Source organism: Salmo trutta, chromosome 24 (genome assembly GCF_901001165.1).
Source record: "Salmo trutta chromosome 24, fSalTru1.1, whole genome shotgun sequence".
Lineage (NCBI taxonomy): Eukaryota > Metazoa > Chordata > Actinopteri > Salmoniformes > Salmonidae > Salmo > Salmo trutta.
In genome coordinates this window covers 42,741,197-42,759,799 of record NC_042980.1, presented here as the reverse complement: position 1 = coordinate 42,759,799, position 18,603 = coordinate 42,741,197, and the positions used below count along the sequence as shown (strand labels likewise).

Here is an 18,603-nt window from a genome sequence, read left to right as displayed (position 1 = left end):
TCAGGAAGTCCAGGATCCAGATCCAGAGGGAGGTATTTAGTCCCAGGGTCCTTAGCTTAGTGATGAGCTTTGAGGGTACTATGGTGTTGAATGCTGAGCTGTAGTCAATGAATAGCATTCTCACATAGGTGTTCCTTTTGTACAGGTGTGAAAGGGCAGTGTGGAGTTCAAAAGAGATTCCGTAATTTGTGGATCTGTTGGGGCGGTATGCAAATTGGAGTGGGTCTAGGGTTTCCGGGATAATGTGTTGATGTGAGCCATGACCAGGCTTTCAAAGCACTTCATGGCTACAGGTTACCTTAGCGTTCTTGGGCACAGGGCCTATGGTGGTCTGCTTGAAACATGATGGTATTACAGACTCAGTCAGGGACAGGTTGAAAATGTCAGTGAAGACACTTGCCAGTTGGTCAGCGCATTCTCTGAGTACATGTCCTGGTAATCTGTCTGGCCATGCGGCCTTGTGAATGTTGACCTGCTTAAAAGGTCTTACTCACATCAGTTGCGGAGAGCGTGATCACACAGTCGTCCGGAACAGCTGGTGCTCTCATGCATGTTTCAGTGTTAGTTGCCTCGAAGAGACCATATAAGTAGTTTAGCTCTTCTGGTAGGCTCGTGTCACTGGGCAGCTCTTGGCTGTGCTTCCCTTTGTAGTCTGTCATAGTTTGCAAGCCCTGCCACATCCGACGAGCGTCAGCGCCAGTGTAGTATGATTCGATCTTTGTCCTGTATTGATGCTTGCCTGTTTGATGGTTCGTCGGAGGGCATAGTGGGATTTCTTATAAGCTTCTCTGTTAGAGTCCTGCTCCTTGAAAGCGTAAGCTCTACCCTTTAGCCCAGTGCGGATGTTGCCTTTAATCCATGGCTTCTGGTTGGGTTATGTACGTACAGTCACTGTGGGGATAACGTCATCGATGCACTTATTGATGAAGTCAGTGACTGATGAGGTGTACTCCTCAATGCCATCGGAAGAATCCCAAAACATATTTCAGTCTGTGATAGCAAAACAGTCCTGTCACCTGTAATTGAGCAAAGAGCTGTTATTTCACCTGTACTTAGACAGGGAGCTGTTATTCAAACTGTATTTAGACAGGGAGCTGTTATTCAACCTGCATTTAGACAGGGAGCTGTTATTCAAACTGTATTTAGACAGGGAGCTGTTATTCAACCTGCATTTAGACAGGGAGTTGTTATTTAACCTGTATTTAGACAGGGAGCTGTTATTTAACCTGTATTTAGACAGGGAGCTGTTATTTAACCTGTATTTAGACAGGGAGCTGTTATTTAACCTGTATTTAGACAGGGAGCTGTTATTTAACCTGCATTTAGACAGGGAGCTGTTATTTAACCTGTATTTAGACAGGGAGCTGTTATTTAACCTGCATTTAGACAGGGGGCTGTTATTTAACCTGTGATTAGACAGGGAGCTGTTATTTAACCTGTATTTAGACAGGGAGCTGTTATTTAACCTGTATTTAGACAGGAAGCTGTTATTTAACCTGTAATGGACAGGGAGCTGTTATTTAACCTGCATTTAGACAGGGAGCTGTTATTTAACCTGCATTTAGACAGGGAGCTGTTATTTATCCTGTATTTAGACAGGGAGCTGTTATTCAACCTGCATTTAGACAGGGAGCTGTTATTTAACCTGTATTTAGACAGGGAGCTGTTATTTAACCTGCATTTAGACAGGGAGATGTTATTTAACCTGCATTTAGACAGGGAGCTGTTATTTAACCTGTGATTAGACAGGGAGCTGTTATTTAACCTGCATTTAGACAGGAAGCTGTTATTTAACCTGTATTTAGACAGGGAGCTGTTATTTAACCTGTATTTAGACAGGGAGCTGTTATTTAACCTGCATTTAGACAGGGAGCTGTTACTTAACCTGCATTTAGACAGGGAGCTGTTATTCAACCTGCATTTAGACAGGGAGCTGTTATTCAACCTGCATTTAGACAGGGAGCTGTTATTTAACCTGTATTTAGACAGGGAGCTGTTATTTAACCTGCATTTAGACAGGGAGCTGTTATTCAACCTGCATTTAGACAGGGAGCTGTTATTTCACCTGTATTTAGACAGGGAGCTGTTATTTAACCTGCATTTAGACAGGGAGCTGTTATTTAACCTGTATTTAGACAGGGAGCTGTTATTTAACCTGCATTTAGACAGGGAGCTGTTATTCAACCTGCATTTAGACAGGGAGCTGTTATTTAACCTGTATTTAGACAGGGAGCTGTTATTTAACCTGTATTTAGACAGGGAGCTGTTATTTAACCTGCATTTAGACAGGGAGCTGTTATTTAACCTGCATTTAGACAGGGAGCTGTTACTTAACCTGTAATGGACAGACTGCTCTTTAATTACTTGTTACTTTTATTTCCTATTCTTATATATATATTTTTAAACTGCATAGTTGGTTAGGGGCTCGTAAGTAAGCATTTCACCGTTAGGTCTACACCTGATGTATTCGGCGCATGTGACAAATACAATTTGATTTGATTACTCTACTGCTACTCTCTGTTTATCATATATGCATAGTCACTTTAACCAAACCTACATGTACATACTACCTCAAATAGCCCGACTAACCGGTGCCTGTATATAGCCTCGCTACTGTATATAGTCTCGCTACTGTTATTTTTCGCTGTTGTTTTTATTTAATTACTTATCTATTGTTCACTTAATTTTAATTTATTATTATTTTGATTTAAAAAGTAAGTAAGCATTTCACTGTAAGGTCTACACTTGTTGTATTCGGCGTACGTGACAAATAAACTTTGATTTTATTTAATTAGGCAGGGAGTCCCTGTTCTCAACAGAAGACACATTACTGATATAACAGGATGATAATAAAGTACTGTAGTATTCTAGCACTCAAATCACCTCACAAAAAGTCAACACCCCTTATTTAAAACAATGCTTTGTGGCTTTCTCTCTGTCATCAATGGAGGCTGTTAAATGAAAGAGCGGTGTGTTGTGCTGTGTATGAAAAGTGTTAGTCACGCCACATTGCTGTCAATGCTGTGAATGAAGACCCAGAGGTGGAGCACAAAGGAAGATAATTCAGTCTGTGTACATGTGAGTGCATGTGTGTAAGTGTGTGTGTTTTATTGTGTTTAAGTGTGTGTGTTTAAGTGTGTGTGGTTGCGCGCGTGTGAGCATGAGAGGAAACAGAGGAAGCAGGTGAAAGTGTTAACATTGCGGTGTCATGCTGTTGACTGTGTGAGGTTGAGTTTGTGAAAGTAGAGAGGACGTGTCACCCTTCATCCTCAGTGCTCACCACACACTCTTCGTTGTCTCAAATTACGCATGTTTCCCGGTCGAAACAGTTCCGAAGAGTTTGTGCATATATTATGATGATATTTTATGACGTTTGTTTGTTTTGGACATCGGTGAGGGTTTTTTCGGCTGTTTGGGCACACAAAATGTTTTCTGGATCCATGCCGAAGTTCAGAGCCGAAGTCTACGCCCCTTTGTGGGTGATTGATCAACAGTAGGGATTATTCAATAAAGTATTTGTTGTCATTCAATGAGAGACTCGTTTTCATGCACGTTTTAATTGACAAATACTGCACTAAACATCTTAGTTAGATGTAAAATTGTACGAATAAGATCTCCTTGGCAAAAACGTCAAAATTCATGACAGATTTCTTGAGATATCTTAGATTTAATTTGGACAAACTCAAAATGGACAAACCGTACTATTGCCACTCAGTTTTTCAAGCGAAGGTCTTTTCAAGCGAAGGTCTTTTAAGGGAGTATGCCAGCACACTTGTTCGCTTCGTACTAGCTGAGTTCGACTAGGCGCCAGCCAAACTGAAGCATTCTGATGTCTTATGTGCGAAAAATGCTAATATCAGTCCCATGACTTGAATGGGATTTGTGCTACAAATGTTAAAACGTTAGTATGTGGAAACAGTGCCAGGGAAACTAAACCAAAGCATGGATTGCAGTCATACCTTGTCCACAGACTGCTTACAGGGTCAAGAAATCAATGTGTAATTTTGTAATTTGGGTGAATTATCCATTTTAGAGGCCTTCAGGGCAAATCAATAGCTGCCTAATGGTCCTCAAAGCAAACTTAAAAACAACTCAGAGCATTTATAATCTTTATATATAAGTCTGTTTTCTGAGGACCTAGATAGATTGTGTGTATATATTGATATGTAGGCTACATGTGCCATTTTGAAATGTATGTCGTTCTGCCCTTGAGCTGTTCTCATTCATTAATGTTCTGTGTTATGTCAAGTTTCAGGCTTTGTGTGGGCCTCAGGAAGAGTAGCTGCTGCTTCACAACAGCTAATGGGGATCCTAATAAAATACACACACACACACACACACACACACACACACACACACACACACACACACACACACACACACACACACACACACACACACACACACACACACACACACCATCCTGAAACTCCCCCCAAAAACCCAAAAACAAATGACTGAAAGAAATTAAAGTGTGACTAGGAAATGAAACATAAAGGCAGTGTATATTTAACCAGCAGAAATAGAATGGTGGCGGACAGTGGTACCACTGACCCAATGTTAACTTTTTATGCTTTCTCCTTACTCCAACCCTAACCTTAACTGAACCCTGGTTCCTAAACTTAACCTCAACACCTAATTAATTCAACCTTACGTTTCTGTTCTGCCGGTCCAATATACACTTCCTAACATGAATGTGGAATGACTGACCTGGTGGTAGACTGGTGCTGTCAGTGGAGACTCCGTTGACATGGTGACAGTGCTCTGGGTTAGTGTTGTGTCTCAACCTGAAGGCCCCCAGAGGGACCTTCCACTCCAGGGCCTGCAGTCTGTCCTGGGTCTGCAGTCTGTCCTGGGCCTGCAGTCTGTCTTGGGCCTGGGCTTCGTGATGGATCTCCATCTGTCTGGCCAGCAGACACTCCAGCTGCAGCTAACACACCCGCATGAACAGACCACACACACACACACACACACACACACACACACACACACACACACACACACACACACACACACACACACACACACACAGACACACACAGACACACAAACAGACGCAGACACACACACAGACAGATGCAGACACACACACACACATGGACAGACGCAGACACACACACGGACAGACGCAGACACACACACACACACACACACACAGATGCAGACACACACACACACACACAGACACACACAGACACACACACGGACAGACGCAGACACACACACAGACAGACGCAGACACACACACACACATGGACAGATGCAGACACACACACACACATGGACAGACGCAGACACACACACGGACAGACGCACACACACACACACACACACACACACACACAGATGCAGACACACACACACACAGATGGACACACACACACACGCACGCATGGACAGACGCAGACACACACACAGATGGAGGCATGCAGAGTTAGAGATAAACACAATACAAATGAAGTTTGTTTTTCACATTAGAAAACACATCACACACAAAAAAACTGAGCCTGCAGTTCTCTCAAAGACCATCTAAATGGGCAGCACAAGTCTGTTCTCCTGTCTAGATACTGGTTATTAATTCACGTATCTGTTCTCCTGTCTAGATACTGGTTATTAATACACGTATCTGTCAGCCATTTCCTGCCTCGTCTGTCTCTCCGAAACGACAGAAAAGAAACCTATAATTTGACGAGGGATAATTAGGAGAGTTATTTTAAATGGATACTTTGGCATATTGGCAATGAGGCTCTTTATCTAATCAAATCAAATGTTATTTGTCACATGCTCTGAATAAAACATGTGTAGACCTTACAGTGAAATGCGTACTTACAAACCCTTAACCAACCATGCAGTTCATGAAATAGAGTTAAGAAAAGATTTACTAAATAAACTAAAGTAAAAAATGTAATAAAAAGTAACACAATAAAATAACAACAATGAGGCTATATACAGGTGGTACCGTTACCAAGTCAATGTGTAGGGGTACAGGTTAGTCGAGGTCATTTGTACATGTAGGTAGGGGTAAAGTGACTATGCATAGATGATAAACAGCGAGTTGCAGCAGTGTAAAAACAAAGGTGTAAATAGTGTGAGTGGCCATTTGATTAATTGTTAATCTACCTCCCCAGTCTGATGAACTTGTGAATATCATTTTTTTGGTCTCGGTGTTCAGTAGGAAGGAGGTTAGATGTAGTTTTGTGAGCCAATGCTAACCAGCATTAGTGTAATGACTGGAAGCAGATACCCATAGACTTCCAGTCTTTGCTCTAAAGCTAGTTAGCAATTGCGCTAGCACTAGTTAGCAACTTAATTCAAACTGCACACATAAAAAATAGTATCCACGAGTTCATCTGACTGGGGAAGTAGATAAAAGGGCTTCACTGCCAAAATCCCGAAGTACCTGTTTAAGCACAGTGGATGATGTCTTAACAGATGTGGAGGAAAGCATGGATGACTGACTGCTTTCATCATTCTGTTTTTTCCCCTCAACTAGAAACAAGATAAGCTGAGAGGAAACAAAACAGCCCATAACTTTGCTGATTATATGCAGTTGCATCCTCACTTCATTTCTTCTCATTTACCCAGTCCATCAACCAGCCATCCATACAGTTATACAGTCAGTCAGTCAGTCACACACACAGCCAGCCAGCAAGCCAGTCAGCCAAACAGTCATCCAGCAAGCCAGTCAGTCCGTCAGTCCGTCAAATAGCCAGTGAGTCAGTCAGTCAGCAAGCCAGCCAGTCAGTCAGTCAGTCCATCCATCAGTCCGTCAGACAGACAGTCAGCCAGTCCTTCAGACAGTCAGTCAGTCAGTCAGTCAGTGAGTGGTAGTGTAGTCACCTGGATGCTGCGCCCCACAGTCTCCTCTCCTTTAGACTTGGCTGTGGCCAGCTGCTCTCTCAGGGCCTCCCTTCTCATGTGGATGGCCTGCAGGGCTTCCTGGAGGTCGAAGAAGCCCTCCTGACACAATAAAGAGACAGAGTCAGTGAGGAACATTGAGACCACGGTCCTGATGAGCCCTTCTTTTCTTCTCTAGGGGAGAGTGGGGTAAGTTGAGACACCCTTGTTTCTAGGAAACCATACACAACATTTATCATTTGACCAAATTTGACTAATTCACGGAGTCTGTGAAGGAAGAAACAACATGTACAAAGTGGTAAGAAAGTTAGGTCCAAGTTGAATTAATGCATTGTCTAAGATTTCATGATGCTTGAATCTAAACCAAAGTAGATCACTTTAAGATTGATACATCGGTTAGGGTCCCTATTAGTTTCAATATGAGGTCCTAACAGAACTAGACAATCATTTGTGCCAGGTGTGATATTCCTCCTAAATAGCTCTGGCTAATGTTCCTATCGACTCAGTAAGGCCGGCAGGCTAATGTTCCTATCCACTCAGTAAGGCCAGCAGGCTAATGTTCCTATCGACTCAGTAAGGCCAGCAGGCTAATGTTCCTATCCACTCAGTAAGGCCAGCAGGCTAATGTTCCTATCGACTCAGTAAGGCCAGCAGGCTAATGTTCCTATCCACTCAGTAAGGCCAGCAGGCTAATGTTCCTATCCACTCAGTAAGGCCAGCAGGCTAATGTTCCTATCGACCCAGTAAGGCCAGCAGGCTAATGTTCCTATCGACTCAGTAAGGCCAGCAGGCTAATGTTCCTATCCACTCAGTAAGGCCAGCAGGCTAATGTTCCTATCCACTCAGTAAGGCCAGCAGGCTAATGTTCCTATCGACCCAGTAAGGCCAGCAGGCTAATGTTCCTATCGACTCAGTAAGGCCAGCAGGCTAACGTTCCTATCCACTCAGTAAGGCCAGCAGGCTAATGTTCCTATCGACTCAGTAAGGCCAGCAGGCTAATGTTCCTATCGACTCAGTAAGGCCAGCAGGCTAATGTTCCTATCCACTCAGTAAGGCCAGCAGGCTAATGTTCCTATCGACTCAGTAAGGCCAGCAGGCTAATGTTCCTATCGACTCAGTAAGGCCAGCAAGCTAATGTTCCTATCGACTCAGTAAGGCCAGCAGGCTAATGTTCCTATCCACCCAGTAAGGCCAGCAGGCTAATGTTCCTATCCACCCAGTAAGGCCAGCAGGCTAATGTTCCTATCGACTCAGTAAGGCCAGCAGGCTAATGTTCCTTTTGACTCAGTAAGGCCAGCAGGCTAGTCTTTTTGTATTTTTTTATGTATTGGTATGTAACTGCTATGAAAGTTGTATTGTCAATTTTGTTTTGTATTTAAACGCCACTTTAAACATGTACATGACACTGCAACAAAATTTCCCCACGGGGACAATAAAGTCAGTAAGTAAGTCAGTAAGTAAGTCAGTAAGTCAGTAAGTCAGTAAGTAAGTCAGTAAGTCAGTAAATAAGTCAGTAAATAAGTCAGTAAGTCAGTAAGTCAGTAAGTCAGTAAGTCAGTAAGTAAGTCAGTAAGTCAGTAAGTCAGTAAGTCAGTAAGTCAGTAAATAAGTCAGTAAGTCAGTAAGTCAGTAAGTCAGTAAGTAAGTCAGTAAGTCAGTAAGTCAGTAAGTAAGTCAGTAAGTCAGTAAGTCAGTCAGTCAGTAAGTCAGTAAGTAAGTCAGTAAGTCAGTAAGTCAGTCAGTCAGTAAGTCAGTAAGTAAGTCAGTAAGTCAGTAAATAAGTCAGTAAGTAAGTCAGTAAGTCAGTAAGTAAGTCAGTAAGTCAGTAAGTCAGTCAGTCAGTAAGTCAGTAAGTAAGTCAGTAAGTCAGTCAGTCAGTAAGTCAGTAAGTAAGTCAGTAAGTCAGTAAATAAGTCAGTAAGTAAGTCAGTAAGTCAGTAAGTAAGTCAGTAAGTCAGTAAGTCAGTCAGTCAGTAAGTCAGTAAGTAAGTCAGTAAGTCAGTAAGTCAGTCAGTCAGTAAGTCAGTAAGTAAGTCAGTAAGTCAGTAAGTAAGTCAGTAAGTCAGTAAGTCAGTAAGTAAGTCAGTCAGTCAGTAAGTCAGTAAGTAAGTCAGTAAGTCAGTAAGTCAGTAAGTCAGTCAGTAAGTAAGTCAGTAAGTAAGTCAGTAAGTAAGTCAGTAAATAAGTCAGTAAGTCAGTAAGTCAGTCAGTAAGTAAGTCAGTAAGTAAGTCAGTAAGTCAGTCAGTAAGTAAGTCAGTAAGTAAGTCAGGAAGTAAGTCAGTAAGTCAGGAAGTAAGTCAGTAAGTCAGGAAGTAAGTCAATAAGTCAGGAAGTAAGTCAGTAAGTAAGTCAGGAAGTCAGTAAGTCAGGAAGTAAGTCAGTAAGTAAATCTACCAGCTGAGGTGGATCCTTCCTGCTGTACTGGGGTTAGTGAAGGTTGGAGGAGGAAGGTTAACACATGTCTGCTGGTCAATCAACCCTGAGCTAACCCTACAACCATACCTTATGATGTGTCACTCCTTTACAGAACCCACAGAAGGTGTCCAGTCAGACTGGGTGTGTGTGTGTGTGTGTGTGTGTGTGTACGTGAGAGAGAGGGGGAGAGACAGATGGAGAGTTAAAGACCATAGGACTGTGTGTGTGTGTGTGTGTGTGTGTGTGTGTGTGTGTGTGTGTGTGTGTGTGTGTGTGTGTGTGTGTGTGTGTGTGTGTGTGTGTGTGTGTGTGAGAGAGAGAGGGGGAGAGACAGAAGGAGAGTTAAAGACCATATGACTGTGTGTGTGTGTGTGTGTGTGTGTGTGTGTGTGTGTGTGTGTGTGTGTGTGTGTGTGTGTGTGTGTGTGTGTGTGTGCAGACAACTCAACTGTGCAAGTGTATGGGTGTGGGTGATTCAGAGAGCGCCCACATGGTGATGTCATCAGGCCTATGGGTAGGTGCGACTGCACTCATTTGGGCTTTTCTGTTGTTAGAGTCCACATGGGCGTGTGCCTGGCCCTTAACGGGAGGGTGGCAGCAGTGTGTATGTGTGGTATGGTGAGGACTGAAACAGCAGGGGAAAAGCAGGTGGGTGGGGATTCATTTTAGTACTCTGTCGTTAAGTCCTTTGTTGTGGTAAATATGTCAAACTTCTCAAGAAGGACACACAGTCGTGTACAGTCAAAAGAAAACCACCAGGTCGTGAGAACAATTGGCCCTTTAGCAAGAGAAAAATGCCTCAAAATGAAAACAACTCCAAAAGTTGTTTTAAGGTAAAATGTGTGTCATGTATGTAACAAACTGGGTCTAATGAAGATCATATATCTGTAAGTATATTCAGTAAAGTCCAATAAGTTCCGGAAAACATATTTTCTATGAAAAGAATCCACTCCAACACATTCATTCATTCATTCATTCATTCTGTTCCCCGGGAGCCGAAGACGTGGATGACGATTATGGCAGCCCCCCCCCACCTCTCTGATTCAGAGGGGTTGGGTAAAATGCAGGAAGACACGTTTCAGTTAAAGACATTCAGTTGTATATCTGACTAGGTATCCCCCCTTTCCCTTCAAACAAATAACTCTGTATATGTGTTCTACAAAGTTCTGCAATGTGACTGCCCCAAAGGATTGAGAAACAGGGGGAAGGAGATGGGGGAGTGTGTCTGCTACCTAGCTGGTCCCTCCCTGGTCCACCCCTGTACTGTGGAGGTGTGGAGTATGATCACTCACATCAGAGGTTTGGACCACCATCAAACCAACCACTGGAGAGAGATGAATGAACAGCTGCCACAATCTCACACAGCTCACTGCACAAAGCCACTCTTTAGTCAACAGCTCAGAGGAGTTTCTGGGGAAACTCTTTACTCAACAGCTGCACTACACTGTGAGGAATGGAAATGTAGAGGCATTGACACACTGACAGACAAGGCCCTACTACGTAGCGTCTGACGCACTTCAAAAGACAAGGAGGGGACGCAAGGAGGTGTGTCAGTCGATCAATGTGGATTCTTAGGGCCTGACTTAAGGTGTGGAGGAGGTGACCTGATTCGACAGAGGAAGTTTTTATTGTGGTGAACTTTGAGCGTTCACTTACATTATGACACCCAGTAGTCTTGAGGGACACGCCCCCTCTCATTCGAGCCACGCCCACACAGCCAAGCCGGCTGACAGGCAGCTAAGTAAACAATAAGGCGCTGAACACAACAAGCCAGAACCATGCACTATCTGTCTGTCTGTCTGTGGGAATCAATTGTTAATGTATTAACCCTTTTTGATATACTAACACAAAAGGTGTTAGGAAACTGAGGATACAGGAATGAGCTTTGAATTATATATAGCCATACGCTGTGCTCACCAGAACATGTGGTGTGAGATGAAAGAGATGAGCTCACCTCTGTTTTGATCATCTTGGGAGAAGGATCATCTCTGTCACAATATCGAGACCTACAGGAGATTGAGAGAGAGAGAGAGAGAGAGAGAGACCAGAGAGAGAGAGAGAGAGAGAGACCGAGAGAGAGACCAGAGAGAGATAGAGAGGGGGAGAGAGACCAGAAAGAGAGAGGGAGAGACAGAGACCAGAATGAAAGAGCGAGAGACCAGAGAGAGACCAGAAAGAAAGAGAGACCAGAGAGAGAGAGCGAGAGACCAGAAAGAGAGAAAGCGAGACCAGAGAGAGATCAGTGAGAGAGAGGAACATTTTAAAGAGCATAAACCTTCTAATAGTGAACAGGATAATAGTATATTGATCTATAATGCCTAAAGGATCTTCTGTAATGCCTAAACGTTCTGTAATCCCTAAAGGATCTATAATGCCTAAAGGATCTATAATGCCTAAAGGAAAAAAGGTACATATGAAAACTCCTGTAAAATATTGTCAAATGCTGATTTATTTCCCTTTAATTTATGGTGCAACACCAATGACGCAATACTGGCAAGGTGGAAAAATGTGACGTTCCGCCCTTGAGCAAGGCAGTTAACCCCCAACAACAACTGCTCCCCAGACGCCCATGACGTGGACATCAATTAAGGCAGCACCCCGCACCTCTCTGATTCAGAGGGGTTGGGTTGAATGCAGGAAGACACATTTCAGTTGAATGCATTCAGTTGTACAACTGTAACGGCTGTCTTCTTCGTCAGACGAAACACAGAAGTCATCGTCTGAGAACGTGGACCAATACGCAGCGGAGTTAGTGTTCATCTTTGAGTTTAATTAAGCAAGAACACTATACAACAACAAAACAAGGAAACCGAAAGCCAAACAGTCCTGTCAGGTGCAAAACACTAAACAGAAACAATCCCGCACAAAACCCAAAGGAAACACATGCTCCTTATGTGTGACTCCCAATCAACAACAACGAACTTCAGCTGTGCCTGATTGGGAGCCACACACGGCCCAAAACAAAGAAACACAAAATATAGAAAAAGAACATAGAACGCCCACCCAATGTAACACCCTGGCCTAACCAAAATAAAGAACAAAAACCCCTCTCTATGGCCAGGGCGTTACAGTACCTGACACTGAAGGGGAGGGTCTGGGTGGGCCTTCTTACGGCGGCGGCTCAGGTGCGGGACGTGGCCTCTGTTCCACCCTTGGCGTCGCCCTCTTAGGTGGCGCACCTGGCCGCGCCGAAGGTCTGGTGGGCGACCCTGACTTCGCCCGGCTAGCGGGCGACCCTTGTTGCGCCCGGCTGGCGGAAGACCCTGGCTGCGTCCGGCTGGCGGGCGGCGATGGCTGCGCCCGGCTGGCGGGTGTCCCTTGCTGCACCCGGCTGGCGGGCGGCGATGGCTGCGCCCGACTGGCGGATGACCCTGGCTGAGCCCGGCTGGCGGGCGGCGATGGCTGCGCCTGGCTGGCGGACGACCCTGGCTGCGCCCGGCTGGCGGGCCATTCTGGCAGGTCCGGACAGGCGGGCCACTCTGGCAGATCCGGACAGGCGGGCCACTCTGGCAGATCCGGACAGGCGGGCCACTCTGGCAGATCCGGACAGGCGGGCCACTCTGGCAGATCCGGACAGGCGGGCCACTCTGGCAGTTCCGAACAGGCGGGCCACTCTGGCAGCTCCGAACAGGCGGGCCACTCTGGCAGCTCCGAACAGGCGGGCCACTCTGGCAGCTCCGGACAGGCGGGCGGCTCTAGCAGCTCCTGACTGGCGGGCGGCTCTGGCAGCTCCTGACTGGCGGGCGGCTCTGGCAGCTCTTGACTGGCGGGCGGCTCTGGCAGCTCCTGACTGGCGGGCGGCTCTGGCAGCTCCTGACTGGCGGGCGGCTCTGGCGGCTCCGGACTGGCGAGACCTACTGGAGGCCTAGTCCTGGGAGGTGGCACAGGACGGACCAGGATGGGGAGACCCACTGGAGGCCAGGTCCGTGGAAGCGGCACAGGAGAGACCAGGATGGGGAGACCCACTGGAGGCCTGGTCCATGGAGCAGGCACAGGACAGACCAGGATGGGGAGACCCACTGGAGGCCTGGTCCGAGGAGGAGGCACAGGCTTAACCAGGATGGGGAGACCCACTGGAGGCCTGGTCTGTGGAGCAGGCACAGGATAGACTGGGTCCAGAAGACGCACTGGAGGTCTAGAACGCACGGCCTGCGCAACCCGTCCTGGCTCGATGCCCAACCTCCCCCGGCAGATGTTAGGAGCTGGGATGTAGCGCACCGGGCTCTCCACGCGTACTGGGGACACCGTGCGCTTTATCGCATAACACGGTGTCTGACAAGTACTGCGCTGCGTCCTGTAAGCACGGGGAGCTGGCTCAGGTCTCCAACCTGACTCTGCCACACTCCCCGTGTGCCCCCCCCAAAAAAATGTTGGGGGGCTGCTTTTCGGGCTTCCTTGCCAGCCGTGTTCCCTCATACCGTTTGTCCTTCTTTCCTGCTGCCTCCACACTTCTGAGTGCCTCTACCTGTTCCCATGGGAGGCGATCCCTTCCGACCAGGATCTCTTCCCAAGTGTAGGATCCCTTGCCGTCCAGGATGTCCTCCCATGTCCAGTCCTTTCTCTCCCTGGTCCAGGATCCTTGCTCCTCCTGGCGCTGCTCCTTCCTCCGCTGCTTGGTCCGTTGTTGGTGGGGGATTCTGTAACGGCTGTCTTCTTCGTCAGACAAAACAGAGAAGTCATCGTCTGAGAACGTGGACCAATACGCAGCGGAGTTAGTGTTCATCTTGGAGTTTAATTAAGCAAGAACACTATACAACAACAAAACAAGGAAACCGACAGCCAAACAGTCCTGTCAGGTGCAAAACACTAAACAGAAACAATCCCCCACAAAACCCAAAGGAAACACATGCTCCTTATGTGTGACTCCCAATCAACAACAACGAACTTCAGCTGTGCCTGATTGGGAGCCACACACGGCCCAAAACAAAGAAATACAAAACATAGAAAAAGAACATAGAACGCCCACCCAATGTAACACCCTGGCCTAACCAAAATAAAGAACAAAAACCCCTCTCTATGGCCAGGGCGTTACAACAACTGACTAGGCATCCCCACTTTCCCTTTCTTGCCATGAAGCCCACTTCAAAAAGAAATTTACAGATTTCACTATACAAACATGCCCATTTAATCCGATAAACCGAAATGTCAGATATTTTTAGTTTTTTTTTAAAACAACTAATTGACCAATGTTGGATAAATTATTAGAATTCCATTTTATTTAAACAATTTTGCAAGCTCAATGCACATAATGCTCAGCTTTTCTAGAGATAAATCAGACCAGGCCCGAACTGTGCAATGTAGCAGGGAGTTGTAGTTTCCAACAGGTCAATATTCTACATACATACTGTAGTTTAGTGCAGAAAACGTGGCAATTAACTACAATGACTAGTGATGCACCGATATGACATTTTTGGCCAATACCGAAATCCGATATTTTCCTTGCCCTAACCGATAACCGATATTTACAATTTTAGCGGCCTTTTAAGCTTTCTAGTACAGTTAAATAGTTAACACACACACATACGCATGGACGCACTGCATCTAAGGCACTGCATCTCAGTGCAAGAGGTGTCACTACAGTCCCTGGATCGAATCTTGGCTCTATCACATCCGGCAGTGATTGGGAGTCCCTTAGGGCAGCGCACAATTGGCCCAGCTTTGTCCGGGTTTGGCCATCATAGTAAATAAGAATTTGTTCTTAACTGACTTGCCTAGTTAAATAAAAAAGGTTACACACACACACCAAAAAATTATTTTGTTGGCATTCACATATGTCCCCATTACCAGTAAAATATAATCAAAACCTATTTCTTTCACTTACATGCTGTGCTGTTTCGTTGTTCGTTTCATTCTCAACCAGGATTTCTATGGAACGGCGTTTGGGTTTTGCGTGTCAAAAAAGATTCATGTCAAATAACACTATTTGACGTGTCAAATAAGCTTGTTGACCAATCAGGAACTGAATATGACTGCACGTCACATAATTTAACGCGTTTGTACAGTTTTTACATAGTTATTACACTATCAGTCGTATTTCATATGCCACAATGATTCATCAATACATATGCTATGATGCTGGTAAAGTTGTCTTGCGCACCTACAGCGCTGGTCATTAAAAAAAGCTAGGTAGCTCATGGACGCAAACAATGTTCTTCCCCAAAAATATAGCATAACAACATAGTCTGTTTCAGTAGCTATAGTTAGCTAGCTAACTATCTAGCTAGGTGTCATCATCTAAAATAACCCTCATTTATAAGACAGTTCTTATTTGATTAATGGTGGCCGGACCCATCTATGTGAAGCTAGCCACAATAAGGATTAGTCACAATAGTGGACTTCGAGGTTAGCCTTAAACATAAAAGTATGGTATAACTCTACTATTTGTATTAATTTGCATCACTGTCAATGACATACTTTTATTTTGAAGGCAAACCAGAAATTCCACTATTGTGCCTAATCCTTATTGTGGCTAGCTTCACAACACATAACCCAGTCCGGTTGAGCCTCACTAGCCAGATGACCTTAGCTTTGGGCAACAGGGTTAAGTAGCTGGCTAGCTATTTACTTTCATGAACTGAAGTTCAATTTCAGTAGGCGAGCAACAAGTGGCAACCTAGCTAATACTTACACATAAGGATTCCTAAATCATTGCTAAGAATAATGAAAATGACTGCAGTTTCTACTGGTCATTGTTTTCAGGCTGGTTGTATTGGTGCTAGCTAGGTACCAAGCTAAAGCTAACTACCCCAGAAACTGCGGTCGAACAAATGATGCTTTATTACCAACGCGGTATTGTAAACACATCGTTCGTGGCCGGTGTTTGCAGACTTTTTTGTACAGCTTTGACAGTGCTACTGTATCTTCTTTTGACACGCAAAGACCCAAACGGCGTTCCATAGTATGTTTGTCGTGAAGCTAATAGCAGTGACCCTATTACTGTGTAACTCCAGTAGGGCAACATCTGAAAAATAGCGCACTTGGTAGTGTGTACGGGTACTCGACCAGTCGGCGAAAGCCAACATCACCCACGACACGACAGAGAACGGTTGATTGTCAAGGGCAATGAATTCCATTATCTTGGCTTTAATGGATTTTGCCTTTGAGTTGACTCACTGAAATGTTCTTACTCTTTCAAATGACTGTTCGACTTGTTGACTGCTCGATCCACACAGCAGACATTGTGGGCTAGGTTAGGAATGCTGTGTTGCACGTGTAGCGCAAAATTTGACATGCCGTCATTATGTCATATACCTACGTTACATAGGTATGCACGTCAGCTTTGACATTGGTTTTTAACATCGGCGTTAAACTAGACATCGGGCCGATACCGATGTTGGCATTTTTCGCTAATATCGGCCGATTCCGATATGTTCACCGATATATCGTGCGTCCCTAACAATGACCATAATCCATTACTTATCCACTGTGTGTTTCTTTTACACCTGCTACATTAAGTTAGTGTGGGGAAGACAGAGAGAGAGAGAGAGAGAGAGAATAATGTGCAATCGAGAGGGACAGAGAGCAGTTGCTTGCAACAGTAGAGACAGAATAATGTGCTATTGTGAGGTGATTTAGAAAGCAGCTGTTGCTTCGGGAGGTATCGCTACTTGAAAATACACAATCTAATTGATTGACAGTTGGTATTCAGCAGTCATAATAGTATGCCTTATTTACTTTGAAGAACTACATAATAGTGATTTTGTCAAACACCGTAGACAGCAGCTCTATAGAGGTGAGATGATGACTTGGAATGAAATAATAAAGTCATCAAATAAAACAAATGTAATATACACAACAACTGAAATATTTTTTTTAAGTAATTGTGAATAGCCCTGTATATAGCCTCGTTGTTATTTTATTGTGTTACTTCATTTTATTAGTATATAGATATTTTTAAACTTTAGTTTATTTAGTAAATATTTTCTTAACTCTTATTTTTATTAAAACCATTGTTGGTTAAGGGCTTCACAGTAAGGTCTACACCTGTTGTATTCGGCGCATGTGAGAAATACAATTTGATTTGAATAAATCATGGTTAATAAGTGATAAGCACTAATGGAAAGCCACTACAATCATGGGAATTTTAATAATAGTTTTATTCTGTGTTGTCACAACATTTAACCCACATAATGCATAGTGCATTTAATGTTATAGTGCATTTAATGTTATTTAATATAAAATCTAAACCCGAAATCGAAAACAGTGATTATTTTTTAAATAATTGAAACATTCAGGTTACATCAACTAAGCCAAAAGGAGGGTGGAAGTGGGCACAACGTCCGTCCCATAAAAATAATTATTTATGAATCAACATGCAACAACGTCATGACGAGAAGAAGTGAGAAAGATACACGGCGCTGGGTGGAATTTTCCGTCGTCGTGGTTGCCAGCCAGGAAGCACCTGCATGTCTGATTTACACCTCTGTCATCAAGAATGAGTTAAGGGGGAGTGGCTGGCACAAGCAAGCTGGCAACTTCCAAGATGGAGCATGAGATTTTATACTCAGTAACTCGTGTGATATTTTCTACTTCAACTTTATTCTCAAGGACCAGTCATGAGAAGGCAATGCTGTCAAATAAAAGTATTTGATCAGGGATTGATCAGCAATGAAATTAGAATATAGAATTAGAGTATCAAATAACATTACTCGCATAATTTCTAATCCTCTTTTTATATATATATATATATATATTACAGTTGAAGTCAGAAGTTTCCATACACCTTAGCCAAATACATTTCAACTCAGTTTTCACAAATCCTGACATTTAATCCTAGTAAAAATTCCCTGTGTTAGGTCAGTTAGGATCACCACTTTATTTTAAGAATGTGAAATGTCAGAATAAAAGTAGAGAGAATGATTTATTTCAGCTTTTACTTCTTTCATCACATTCCCAGTGGGTCAGAAGTTTACATACACTCAATTAGCATTTGGTAGCATTGCCTTTAAATTGTTTAACTTGGGCCAAACGTTTTGGGTAGCCTTCCACAAGCTTCCCACAATAAGTTGGGTGAATTTTGGCCCATTCCTCCTGACAGAGCTGGTGTAACTGAGTCAGGTTTGTAGGCCTCCTTGCTCGTACACGCTTTTTCAGTTCTGCGCATAAATGTTCTATAGGATTGAGGTCAGGGCTTTGTGATGGCCACTCCAATACCTTGACTTTGTTGTCCTTAAGCCATTTTGCCACAACTTTGGAAGTATGTTTGGGGTCATTGTTAATTTGGAAGACCCATTCGCCACCAAGCTTAAACTTCCTCACTGATGTCTTGAGATGTTGCTTATGTTGAAATATATCCACATACTTTTCCTTCCTCATGATGCCATCTATTT

General features: G+C 44.1%; 1 protein-coding gene across 1 annotated transcript in view; it reads right to left on the bottom strand.

Annotated features, from left to right (window-relative positions):
- LOC115161340 (NGFI-A-binding protein 1-like) overlaps positions 1–18,603 on the bottom strand; it is a 36,208-nt gene that overhangs the window by 1,721 nt on the left and 15,884 nt on the right. Inside the window, exons 4-6 of the mRNA XM_029712248.1 lie at positions 11,229–11,280; positions 6,841–6,960; positions 4,711–4,930 (exon numbers count right to left, since the gene is read on the bottom strand). Coding sequence (XP_029568108.1) covers positions 4,711–4,930; positions 6,841–6,960; positions 11,229–11,280 — 392 coding nt within the window. The remainder of the gene's footprint in view (positions 1–4,710; positions 4,931–6,840; positions 6,961–11,228; positions 11,281–18,603) is intronic.